The following is a 13449-nucleotide window of genomic DNA, read 5'->3' as shown; positions in this document are numbered from 1 at the left end:
CTTTCGTCTGCTTGATTCTGTTGAGTGTCAAGACCCAAGAACTCTGCGACTAAGATTGGGTGCATCCACAGGGATCTGGGTCTGAGTCGAGTGGGTCTGGCCGGGCAGTTAAACAGGTGACGTGTATCGTGCGGTCCCTGGTTACAATCGGGACATCCATCTTGCACGTCGGCATCAATCCTTGCTCTGTAGGAGTTGAGGCGACTGCATCTGCCGCAACGTAATTGAGCCAGAACTACTCTGGTTTGCCGGGGGAGGTCGATTTCTTCAACTACATTCACCCGGTAGCCCAATATCGCATCTGCTACCGTGTCTGCATGAATGTTGTTTAGACCTGCTTGATATGCCGCTTGATCTAGAGGTTCTCGCTGGTAGCGCTGAACTCTAGATCATGTAGATCTACCTTAAGGCTTCTGGAGTCTTGAGCTCTTTAATCGTGGAAAATAACTATTCAAAGGATAATTTTGTTCCATATAAAGTAAAAGAAGGCGCAGCGGAGCGGTCACGGTTCAGCTAGTCTATAATAAAATATACAGGGTGACCTTCGCACAATACTTACAAATGTTATGCATTAATCTCTTGAGTCAAACACATTTGGTTGGTATTAAACTGTTTAGTTGCAATTTCTAAAAAGCCTCTAAGAACACTTTTTGGGAAATCAGAGAAAGCTTCGTTACACTGAACGTTTCAATGGTAATGATTTTTAAACAATCCAACAACTTTAAACAAAAATCTCATATCCACATAGGTACAAAGTTTTTTCATTATAAACCAATGATAGATATATTGTTATAATAAATATACCATTTTCGCATCATTTATTTCAATTTTAATTGAATATTTTAAACGCAAATAAACAAAAACTAATACAAATAATTCATGTGGTTAGAAGAGAAAAAAATCTAAAAAATAAAAATGTTGCAAACTTTGTTTTATATGCTTTGGTGAAAAATAAAAAAAGGTAGTCCTATGAATAACTTAATTCTAATCCCTAAACCTACACTATGTGGATTGTAATGAGGGTGGGGAGACAAAACCTTTAATAGGCGATGTGGTACTACTACTGCTGGCAGAAATACTAGTTTTCGACTCTTTGGGTTTTTCCTCAGATTTTAGCAGAGTGCCCAGGACAATACCCAGGAAGAGTATTAGGCCCACTTGACTATTGGAAAAGAATTTCTTAGCACAATCCGAAGCGTTATCAATGTTCAGGGAGTAGATCTGCAAAGAAAAATATAAAAATTGTAATTATTAAATTTTAATGATACAAACAAATAGCCCTATGACATATGACAGACGACAGTGAATGAGGCCAAATAAGCTGTAACCTCTCTAGAGAATAATTAGTTAGAAGGCTAGCTGAGCTATGTAAGATCAGAGGGAAAAACAAATAGCCATATGACAATAAACAGAAACAGAGGAGGCCAAACAACCAGTAACATATCAAAAGAATAATTGGTGGAAAGGCCAGCTAAGTTGTGTGAGACTAGAGGGTAAAACAAATAGCTATATGACATAAGACAACATTCATGTAAACACGATAGCAGATGGGGTGAATAGCAACCGATTGAATGTGGTCCTTATAGAACGGCTGCCTCTCATTGCATCTGAAGAAATTGAGCTCCCCCGGCAAACTAGAGTAGTTCTGGCTCAATTTCGATCCGGCAGATGCAGTCGCCTTAATTCCTACAGAGCAAAAATTGCCAACGTACAAGATGTATGTCCCACACGTCATCTGTTTAACTGCCCAGCCAAAACCCAGATCTCTATGGACGCACCCCATCTTAGTCGCAGAGTTCCGGAATCCGGACACTCAACAGAATCAAGCATACGAAAGATAGAACACAATACAACAACATACGACAACAATTACAGAGAGTGAGACCAAATTAGCCATAACCTGTCTAATGAATAATTAGTTATCAGGCCAGCTGAGCTATGTAAGACCAGTGGGAATAGAACGAGGATAGGCCAGCTTGTTTAAGAACAATCTGCCTAGAAAAACTCATATACTATTTGATGATTTTAACCGCACTACGCCCACTGCATAAGTTTTTTCCCCTGGCATACAACATTTTGAGGGGCTTTCTGCAGCATTGCTTTTTGTTCTGTCATTAGACTTCTGGGTTAAGTTAAATATCCAGATATTGAAATTAAGCGACTAAGTTGGGGTGCGGGATCTGATCTAGAAATTGGGCAGCACTTGGTGTATTCGACCGACTGGTATCAAGCGAGCGGTTGCTGTGTTACTGATGTTTCGGAATTTGAAGGGGGTGTCAGTTCACTGAAGCGGCTGTTGGTGTATTCTCTAAAGTCGACCCAACGTCCGGCGCTAAGAGTTTATGAAGTCGGAGTCGGTTGATGTTGGGGAGGTTGATGTTGTTATGGGGAGGTAGTCGGATCCAACTGCTTATGCTCCGGTGGTCGTTACCTAGGGAATAATGCCATGAAATGTGATGCGCATTTAAGGCTCCTAGAAACAAACGGTCATGACGATTATGGCCAGACGGTAGCCCACTTATGTCGAGCTTGTCCATTAACTGGGTCACAACTACCAACCGACGGTATATATATGTTGTATAGCTCTATCTTGGCAGTACTCTATTGACCTTCCTTCCAGGTTTCCTAACGTCGCCTCGATTATACCGCGATGGTATGAGCTGCTCTAATCCTCAATTCATTCTCCTACCGCAGTGGCTGCCTTACATTTAATCTGTATGTCAATGAGTCGGATACATAGAATAGTCTCCATTGCCCTAGTGGGCGTGGTCCTCATCGCCCATCATAAGCAAGACCCTTTCGGCGACCTTCTGCATAGCTAGTTCGAATCCTTACCCCTTAGTAGTATTATAACATAGTCTGCGTCGTCTGCTACCCTACTCAGTCAGCATCGGTAATAGGTCATTTATGGTGGTCACCCATAGAAGTGTCGATAAAATGCCCCCCTGTGGCGTGCCTTGTGCCACTTTCTCCCTTATATTTATACCATGGTACATATAATTTATCCACCTGTTCCACCTGTCCCGGTGCTGGGGTTGACTATTTTATGCACAATCTAATGCAGGGCAGTCTCCACCGACTTTCCCTTGACATAGGCATGCTGTTTGTATTTGAGCAGTTCGCTGGAAGTCCTGGCATCCACAATACGTTCCATGGTTTTGAGTAGAAAGGCATTTTGTGTCGCATAACTTGTCTTGCCGGGCTTGGGTATAAATACCCCCCTTGCCTCCTGCCAGGCTTTCAGAGTATATGCAAGTCCCAGGCACGCTGTGAAAATATTGGCCAGGTGGAGCGCGAGATAGTCTGCCTCCTCCTGTAGTAACGCCTGAAATATTTCATCAGGTCCGGATGACTTAAATGGTTTGAAGCTCCTTAATGATTCCTTCACTATAAATCAAAATGTGGGACGCATAGACCTTTGAAATCTCCTTCCAGTTATATCGTTTGAAACAATAGGAAATATGGCCCTAAACAAAATCAATTGAAGGCCATGTTGCAGATATTATAAAAGAATGGGGTATAGGGTCTAACACTAATTTCTAATTCAAAATTTTTTCGGTACAATTCAAAAAATTATTAATTCTATTAATTTTTTAATTGAAAATAAATCACGATTGTGATTGAAAATTCTTTCAGATTCAATTCAAAAATTAATTAAATCAATTTTTTTTAATCACGACTGTAGTTGAAAAAACTCATATTCAATATGACAGAATCAATTAATTTTTTTAATTGAAAACGATTCTATTTTCAATTAAATTTTAAATTGAAAAATTTTTATCGATTTTTTTTCAGGGTACACGTGAGAAACTTCACGTTTTGATATTATGATTTGATTTAGTATTTTAACAACCAAAGGTTTATATTCCAATAACAAAAACTGGTTTGTCATGCTATGCTGCATTTGCGCTGGCTCTACTTCATAAAATGCTCAAATATTTGTTAGATTCATAGATTCCAGTTTCCATAAAATGAGGCTACTGACGATAAATATACAAGTTAACAATCATACATACTGGTAGATATGATTAAAAATTTGCATATTCTCATGTAGTATGTATTAGTATAAGCAATAAATTGGTTAAAATATTAGCAAGTCTAATATACATTACAGAATTTTGTTCTTCTGCAAGAAAGGTTACTACTAAACAGATTCTATTTCCAGATGTGAATATTTAAGGCTAAAACAGTAAAATTTTGATGTGGGTCAATGACAAGCAATATTAGGATGCGAACTCATAACCTATACATATCAGCAAAAAAGTTAAATTCATTACTTGCGATTAACATTGCATCGTAAATTGCAGATCATCCTAATCAACAATCGGCATAGAATATTGTGTTATTCATAAAAATTCAAGGTCAAACTCTGGTAACCTATTTTTAAGAAACTGTAATGCTTATGCATTATCAAAATTATCTCCTTACGCGTTTTATGTGTAAAAACTCAATGGACAAAAGTCTTAGAGCTACCATTATACTGCTGGAATCTGGAACCAAACATTTTCCAATATCATTCACCTACCTGTTGTATTAGATGACCGCCAACTATGCCCACTGAAGCATAGTAAGGTAGTGTCTGATCACATGCCACACCTGCCGCTGTTAGACCTGCTAACATGGCCGCTGTAAATCCTGACAGCCATACTTTTGTATTTTCACCAAATCTTAAAGCTGTTGATTTTACACCAATTTGTACATCATCTTTTTTGTCCTGATGTGCATATATAGTATCATACACTATGGTCCAGCATATGCCCGAGAGGTAAAGGGGTAAACAGGCAGACCAATCAACAGCACCTTTGGTGGCACACCACCCCAATAGAGCTCCCCAATTAAAAGCCATACCCAAAACCATTTGGGGCCAATAGGTAATACGTTTCATTAGGGGATACGTTACCACCAGGCCCAAGGAACATGCACCCAACATTATGGATTCCAAATTTAATTGCACTAAAACGAGTAGGCCCAAACTTAGTTGAGCCGATAGAAAGACAATGGCATCTAGTTGAGAAATTTCACCACTCGCCAATGGCCTGCTGCGGGTTCTTTCCACTTTTTTGTCTATATCACGATCCCACATATCATTGATGGTGCAGCCAGCCCCACGCATTATAAGAGCACCGGTGGCGAATAATGCCAGCATATGAAAGTCAGGCCAACAACCAGCATTGGCACTCAACGCTATACTCCAACCACAAGGCCAAAATAGTAGATAGGTACCAATGGGGCGATCCATGCGCATAAGACGAACATATGGAGATATTGCCTGTGTAAATTGTGTGGTCAATTTCTTTGGTGGTTTTTTGGGGGGCAAATGTTCTTCACGATTTTGATTAACCAGACTAGATTTGTGTAAACATCTGGGATTGAAGCTTAAATAGTTTCCAGTTGTTCGGCCATGAAAGGAAACATTTTTCGCATTACGAATATAATGAATATTTGTATTGAGGCAGCTGGGCATTTTTGTGGTAAATAACATCCTTCGTATACTCAACATTGCGAGAGCGGTAGTCTTACAGGTTCTATTTATATAAATATCAAGTAAATATCAACTTTGAAACAGTGATACTATCCTTACCTTAGTTTATCAAATGGCAAGTATCGAATAATGTAACTAATTTGCTAACAAGTTTCTTTCCTCTTGTAGTGTTCTATTTATCAAGAACTTGTTTGACCATATGTTTTGATATTAATTGTGTTTTGGTTAATATACCATGCTTTTATATTGCACAAATATTGTACATCTATTTTCAGTGGCAGAGTATATAGTCTTATACTCTTTGATAATCACATAACGCTAGCTCTTTTTACTCAAAGTGTTTTTTTAATTATAAAATTAATTATATAAGATAAACCTAAATTCTATTGCGATAAAACACCTACATTCACCGATTCTAAACGTGAAACTAAAGGTTTATTTACGAAAATGAGGAGATAAGAGAATGACTAAAAGTATGAATGATGCGTTGCCAACTAGCAAAACATAGATTATTGTACGATTTGTTGTACAAATTATAAAGCCCCTTTAAACTGTTAGAATTAGTTCATAAGGGTCGTAGAGATATAACGATTTATCTTTAAAGTCTAATATTGACTTCATTCGCAGCGAAAATGCCGATTAAATTATTATGAAATCTGACGGATAATTGAAGCGAAATTCTTATTGGTGTAGCGACATGTCGCTAATATTTAGCTTATAGAACTCAGTACCACTTCTTTTTAAGTCCTATCCATTGCATGGCTGATCCACAGATGTTCAATAATGAGCAGGATTCATCAATAGTGAATCCTGAATAATGAATAGATGTGTTTTCCGACTCTTTCTAAACTCGCTAGGTGCAAACGAAGAAAATTAAGAGAAGAGGAATTTTGAGTCTACTGTAAATGAGTAATGAAATTGCTCATTTTTTTCAATCGACTGTGACCATTTGTTTGCTTTTAAACATAAAATTATTATTACAAAACATGCTTTAACTTTAATTTTAGCTCATTTTTATTCCCTCCACCATAGGATGGGGGTATACTAATTTCGCCATTCTGCTTGTAACTCCTCGAAATATTCATCTAGGACTCCATAAAGTATATATATTCTTGATCGTCATGACATTTTAAGTCGATATATGTAGATATGTTCGTCCGTCTGTCTGTCGAAAGCACGCTAACTTTAGAAGGAGTAAAGGTAGCGGCTTGAAATTTTGCACAAATACTTAGTGTAGGTCGGTATGGAATGTAAATGGGCCATATCGGTCCATGTTTTGGGGTGATATCTCCGGCACTGTTTAACCTCCGGTCTGTGGAAAGTTATGCAGCACCGTGTGGTCTCGTCAGCTCTGTAAAACGCTGTGGAATTATATTCAGATTTGTCAGAATGCCGCCCTCGAACTGCGACGGGCTGTCTCTTAGCTCTCATGTGGACCACCTCCATCAGGAGGCAGGATCCTACCAGTGCGAAGACATAATTACATGCTTTCTAGGCAATACTTTTTGGTCCGTTATCGCCGAGACCATCCAAATCATTATCTTGTGGATAGATATCCACCGCCCAGAACCCTTAAGGTAGATCTACATGATCTTGAGCGTGAGATTCAGCGCTTCAAAAGAGCGGCGTATCATGCGGATCAAGACAACATTCAAGCAGACACGGTAACAAATGCGGTAAATAGCTACCGGGTGAATGTAGTCCTTGGACCAATTGGACCTTGGACGACCGTCTCCAGTGGCACCTGAAGAAATTGACCTCCTCCGGCAAACCAGAGTAGTTCTGGCTCAATTACGATGCGGCAGAAGCAGCTGTCTCAATTCCTACAGAGCGAGCATTGATGCAGACGTGCAACATATATGTCTCGATTGTGACCAGGGACCACACGACACACGTCACTGCTGCTTAACTGCCCAGCCAGACCCACTCGACTCAGATCCAGATTCCTCTGAACGCAACCCATCTTAGTCGCAGAGTTCCTGGATTTGGGTACTCAACAGAATCATGCAGACGAAAGATAGAACTCAACAAACTGATGCAAAAACAGCAACTCTATATCATTATAGGTATGACAATTGCAGTGTATACCCAGTGCATGACTCGTGGTTTAAACATCCAACTTTTGCCAATGGCTCTCTTGCAGGTGTATAGGGTACGAGTTGCCTTTCTTGCCCATTCCAAAATGTTTGATATGAAGTTCAATTTCCTGTCCAGCAAAACACCCAGGTATTTTGCGCTATCAGTAAAAGGAACATTCTCTTCTACCAAGGACACAGGTGCCACTTTTGGTAACTTGCATCTCCTGCAGAAAATAAACTCCAGCTTCTTCATGATTGACGTCGGTTTTACATTATTGAAAGCACCTTCAATGTCAAGGAATGCAACCATTGTATATTCCTTGACGGGGAGATAATCCTCTATGTAGCCGACTACGTCGTGAAGGGCTGTTTCAGTGGATTTGCCTTTACTATGTGCATAATGTTGCCGAGACAGGCGATCGGCAGGGATCTTTGCCCTAAGATACGTTTTTTTCAACCTCTCTAGAGTCCTCAGCATAAAGGATAAAAGACTAATAGGACGAAAATATTTCGCCTTCGAGTGTTTAGGTTTTCCTACTTTTGGAATGAAAATTACCTTTGTGTCCCTCCATCGCACAGGTATATACGACAGACCGATACAAGCAGAGTATATTTCCCTAAGCCAAGGAGCCAGTGTGTCAGGCACAGCTTTTAATTCAACCGGTGATACATCATCAGGGCCTGACGACTTAAATAAGACGAAACTTTTTATCGCCCAAAGGATTTTTGACTTAGACAATATTTCCCAAATTACCTCAGACAAATGCATACCAGTGACAACCTCTTATGGCGTCACGTTGTCCGTTGGAAAGTTTCCCGGGAAATGTGTATCAACGCCTAGCTCTAGTGTTTCCTTACTAGACATTGTCTATACATTCTCTTACTACTGAATATATCCCACTGTAATTGGTCTCGAGGATAGGATCTTTGTTAGCCTAGAGTCCTCAGATGTATCCTCTACCGAGCTGCAGAATTCCACCTAGGATTTGTTCTGAGCCTTTCTCAGCTCGTCATTGTATTTTCGTAGATCAGCCTTGTAGACGTCCCAATCGTGTGGCGTCCTAGTGGTTTTTGCCCTGTTTAAAAGTTTTCTGCAGCCCCTCGTTAGACCAACCAGTTGTGAGGTTCACCATGGCGGTCGCTGTTTGCCCCTTGGCTTGGTTCTTGGGCATGCTGATACAAGCGAGTCATTCAAGGTCTTTGTAATCTGTTTGACCATTATGTTTATGTCCTCCGCAGTTTAAACGTCCTTTTCTGGTCTAGAAGCGATAGTCATGCAGAATGTGTGCCTAAATTTATACCAATCCGCCTTTCTTTTGTTTCGCTGAGAGACCAATTCTGCATTATTTTTGTCAAGTCTGAAACTAAAACAAAGATGATCAGGGAAGCTGTGGTCATTCAGCACTATCCAGCATATCCTTCCGTTTATATCCTTCGATACTCGTACAAAGGTAACATCTAGTACCTCCTGCTTGTTCCTGGTAATATAGGTCGGTTTATTTCCATTCGCCAGATTGCAACTTATAATATATTCGATAAGCAACTTAAGCTTTTCGTTGATATCTGAACTTCCCTATATCTGGTGACGTGCATTATCATAATTTCCTATAATGAGGCTCTTTTTCCCTGCAGAAGCGGCTTCAACCAGCAACCTTCATAATAGAGAAGCCAGCCAGTAATACCGAGTCTTCATCTTAGCGACGGAAGAAGAGGAAGAAAACCTTTTAGAAGGCTCTTTGCAAGAACAGATTCTGTGTCTCTCGTTCCTCGTACCCTTGAGTAGTTTAAATCGAGGAATTCTTTGAATGGTGGATATTTATCTGCAGTTACCGGACCATAGTCAGCATTTAGAATTTCCACTACTGTTGCGTTAGCCTCGTCTTCTGAGTCTGTCAGGAGTTCATCCCCATAAGATTCGTTTGAAGTTGTCATTATGAGTTTCCTTCTGTGTCTCTCGTTCCTCGTATCCTTGAGTAGTTTAAATCGAGGAATTCTTTGAATGGTGGAGATTTATCTGCAGTAACCGGACCATAGTCAACATTTAGAATTTCCACCACTGTTGCGGTAGCCTCGTCTTCTGAGTCCGCCAGGAGTTCATCCCCATAAGATTCGTTTGAAGTTGTCATTATGAGTTTCCTTACGCATCTAGGGGCATTCGAGAAAGCAGTGGAATCACTCTTCCTCAGAACACTGGACACTTGCGGTGTGGTCGATTCCTCCATACATGCTTCACAAGCTGCTGCTGTCGAATTACCTTTTGAGTTCCGGCCATCCCTGATGTCACACACCTTCAGCCCAATCCAAGCGGATGACACACCCACGTAGGGCTTCTCCGGTCCAGTCTCGGCCTCCTCCCATGCTGTTTTGATCGTGGCAGAGAGATTTTCAGTCACCGGCCATTCTCAAGACCCCACCTCTTCTATATACCTTAAGTCTCAACTTGTTAAATCCTTTGGATACAACTCCTTCAGACTTGTTAAGGTTAGCGACACAGCCGGAGTTTAGCTCGACTACATGTCTCCGGTCGCCATTAGTCTCATCCAATCTACCAATTTTTCAGTCAATGGTTGAAAGATTGCGTCACTTAGCCTCCCAAGCATGGATTCAGAATTTGAGGGAATTCTTGGTATCCAAGTGTGTGCCATTGGTCGAGAAGGAATATCTTCCTTCTTGGCTAAATCTAATGCTGCGCCTGATCAGATCCAAGCCAATCGCACCTTTACCACAATGTATTATATGCTAGTCTTGGGCATACTGTAGCTGACGGATGGAGCATAAGATTGCTTGCCCCCAAGCATCCCGCTAGTTTAGTTGGCACGTAGCCCGGATCGTCAGTGTACAATTTTTATAGAAAATGTGAACTTCTGAGTTTGTCAACAGTTAATCATAGATGTAATAGAAGCATTTTTACCCCTTAGCTTTGTTTTGGATGTAACCATGTGTTTTTGTACTAATTATGTTATTGTTTCTTTTTTTTTTAAAAAGGGGATGAATTGGACATGTCATTTTCAGTTAGGGAATCATTGAATTGATTTCCCATCTCTTTAATCTGAGACGTCTGCCTAAATTGCCCAAGGCCTAATGATTAAATGCAGCATGCCAAACGAGGTTGCGGTACAATGTTTGTTTAGTCTTTTTGTGTCACTTCAAAACTGTAACAGATTCAATGCTGTTACTTTTAATTACCCTCCCTGCAAAGTTCTTGAAACATTTTCCTCGCCTTGGGGTATTAGAAAGTATGCCATCACCGCAAACGTTAGCTAACAAAATATTATTCAGGCCCATTTTGTTTCAAAGCCTCATTTTTTAATCATTAGCAAAAGTGAACTGGATTTTGAAAATTAAAACATAAATGTTTCAGGCAAATTTACTATGGGACTCATATTTCCGCCAAGTTTTCTATGAAAATCAAAATTCGACAAAATTTTTTTGTGAAATTTTCATGTGAAGGGTCACATATTAACTTTGGCGTCTATATACTCCATACCAAATAAACCACATCTAGGTTGCGCATAGAAAGCCATCAAGATGGGCAACCGCCAACGGGAATTGCACAAACTCCATAGTGCTGGTACCATGTAGTAACTAAAGGAACCTCGCTGGAAGATGTTAAATATTCCCCACTGTGGCTCTTGGTTACCAATGCGGTTTCCAGTGAAAGTTGTTGCTTACATAAATGACGCCTTGATAATAGAGCGAAATGTCATCTATGTTTACTATTATAGACTTCGTTCAGATAACACCTGGGTTAAGTTCAAGCCCTCTGTGCAGAGGTTAGCATGTCCGCTTATGACGCCGAACGAAATCTTAACCCCATTAAGACATAGCTACTATTATTCATCAGATGAAAGTTCTCATGTCTAAGCAATACCTTTTGGGCTCTTATCGCAGAGACCATCCAAATCATCGTCTTGTGGATACCCACCGCCCAGAAGCCTCATGGCAGATCTACATGATCTAGAGCGTGAGGTTCAGCGCTACAAGAGAGAATCTCTAGATTAAGCGGCATATCGAGCGGATATAGAGAACATTAATGCTGACACGGTAGCAGATGCGGTAAATAGCTACCGGGTGAATGGAGTTCTTGGAGAACGATCGCCTCCCATTGCACCTGAAGAAATTGACCTCCCTGACAAACGAGAGTAGTTCTGGCTCAATTACTTTTCTGCAGATGCAGCCGTCTCAACTCCTACAGAGTAAGTATTGATGCCGACGTGCAAGATGTATGCCCCGATTGTGAGCAGGGACCACACGATACACGTCACCTGTTTAACTGCCCTGCCAGACCTACTCGACTCTGGCCCAGATCCCTCTGGACGCACCCCATCTTAGTCGCAGAGTTCCTGGATCTTGAACGTCTATAAGGCTCGGCTAAGAAAATACAAGGGCGAGCTGAGAAAGACTCAGAATAAACCCTGGGTAGAATTCTGCGACCTCTAAACCTATTACGGTGGTATATATTCAGAAATCAGAGAATATATGTACAATGTATGGTGAGCAAACACTAGAACTACTCGTGGATACACATTCCCCGGGAAAATCTCCAACGGCCAACGTGTAGCCAGGTGAAGTTGACACTGATATACATTCCTCGGAGATTATTGGAGAAATTGTGTCTGAGCCGAAAATCCTTTGCGCGATAATAAGTTTCGACTCCTTTAAGTCGCCAGGCCCCGATGATGTATCATTGATTGTATTACAAGCTGTGCCCGATAGACTGTTTCCTTGGCTTAGGGAGATATACTCTGCTTGTATTGGCCTATCGTATATACCTGGTGGATGGAGGAACACAAAGGTCATTTTCATTCCAAAAGCAGGACAACCTTACCACACGATGGCGAAAGATTTTAGTCCTATTTGTTGTCATTATGTTTGCCTATGATGTCGAACCCCCTGTTTCAAATCCCAGCGTGATCATCAGAAAAATTTTCAAGGGTGGTTATCCCTTACCGTTTTATGGTCAGGCAGTCTCATACAGTCTAAAACAGATCTCAGCCCCTGGGTTTACATTGAGAATCCAAGGACTGAAATCTGTTTTAGACTGCCTGACCATAATACGGTCTTGCAGGCGGAGATCACGGAATGCGTGAAGTGGTGTGGTGATAGGGCGAGGACGTCGAGTGTGAACATCTTTACGGAAAGTCAAATTGCCATTGGTGCAATAAAAACCAGGACAGTAAGGTCACGAACAGTCTTGCAGTGTAAGAAGGAGATTAACGCCTTCTCTAAGGATGGCAAAATCCACATCGTTTGTGTGCCGGGCCACAACGGAGTAAGACGAAATGAAAGGGCAGACGATTTGGCGGTGAAGGCCAGAGGACTGCCGTCAATAAACTGGGTTAACCCGAAGCCTTTCGGGTCGACGCAGTCCGAATGCGCATGCAACATTGTGGAACAGTGAAACGGTCGGTACGACGGCGAATATCCTATGGGGGGATTCAGATCGTGAGAAGACGAGGCTATTACAGAAAGGGAGCAAGAAGTAGGCCAGTATAGCTATTGGTATCATAACAGGACACATAGGACTACGAGCTCACTTATGTAAAATCGGTGCGGCAAGTGATAGCATGTGTAGGGCATGCGGGGAAGATGATGAGACGTTGTCGCATTTCCTTTGTCATTTCCCGGCTTTCGCGCCTAACAGATATCGGCACTTAGGTAGAGACACAATACCAGACATGAACCAACTTAGGGGGGTGGTATTGAAAAAAAATTAAGGATTTTGTAAGTAGCACAGAATTCCTAACTTAAAATGTTCTTTTTAGAGGTTACTTTATAGTTTTTAGAGCGCACAACAAGCCGATTACTGGCGTAGGTGTATGTCCTTAGTTGCATGGGGCGGATTAATATATGCACTCTCTTTTCAACCTAACTTATCCCCTTACTAAT

The 13449-nt window shown here is 41.0% G+C and overlaps 1 protein-coding gene across 1 annotated transcript; it reads right to left on the bottom strand.

Moving 5' to 3' along the window:
* Window positions 1-782: 782 nt before the first annotated feature.
* On the bottom strand, window positions 783-5806 carry LOC106093838 (4-hydroxybenzoate polyprenyltransferase, mitochondrial). The gene is made up of 3 exons (XM_013261002.2): window positions 5582-5806; window positions 4526-5525; window positions 783-1221 (listed from the first exon to the last, which is right to left on the bottom strand). Exons 2-3 carry the CDS (start codon window positions 5498-5500, stop codon window positions 1003-1005), a joined length of 1194 nt encoding a protein of 397 aa, XP_013116456.2. The 5' UTR covers window positions 5501-5525; window positions 5582-5806; the 3' UTR covers window positions 783-1002.
* Between the last annotated feature and the right edge of the window lie 7643 nt (window positions 5807-13449).

The sequence above is a fragment of the Stomoxys calcitrans genome, chromosome 2 (assembly GCF_963082655.1).
Source record: "Stomoxys calcitrans chromosome 2, idStoCalc2.1, whole genome shotgun sequence".
Classification (NCBI taxonomy): Eukaryota; Metazoa; Arthropoda; class Insecta; order Diptera; family Muscidae; genus Stomoxys; species Stomoxys calcitrans.
This window is presented reverse-complemented; position numbering and strand designations above follow the sequence as displayed.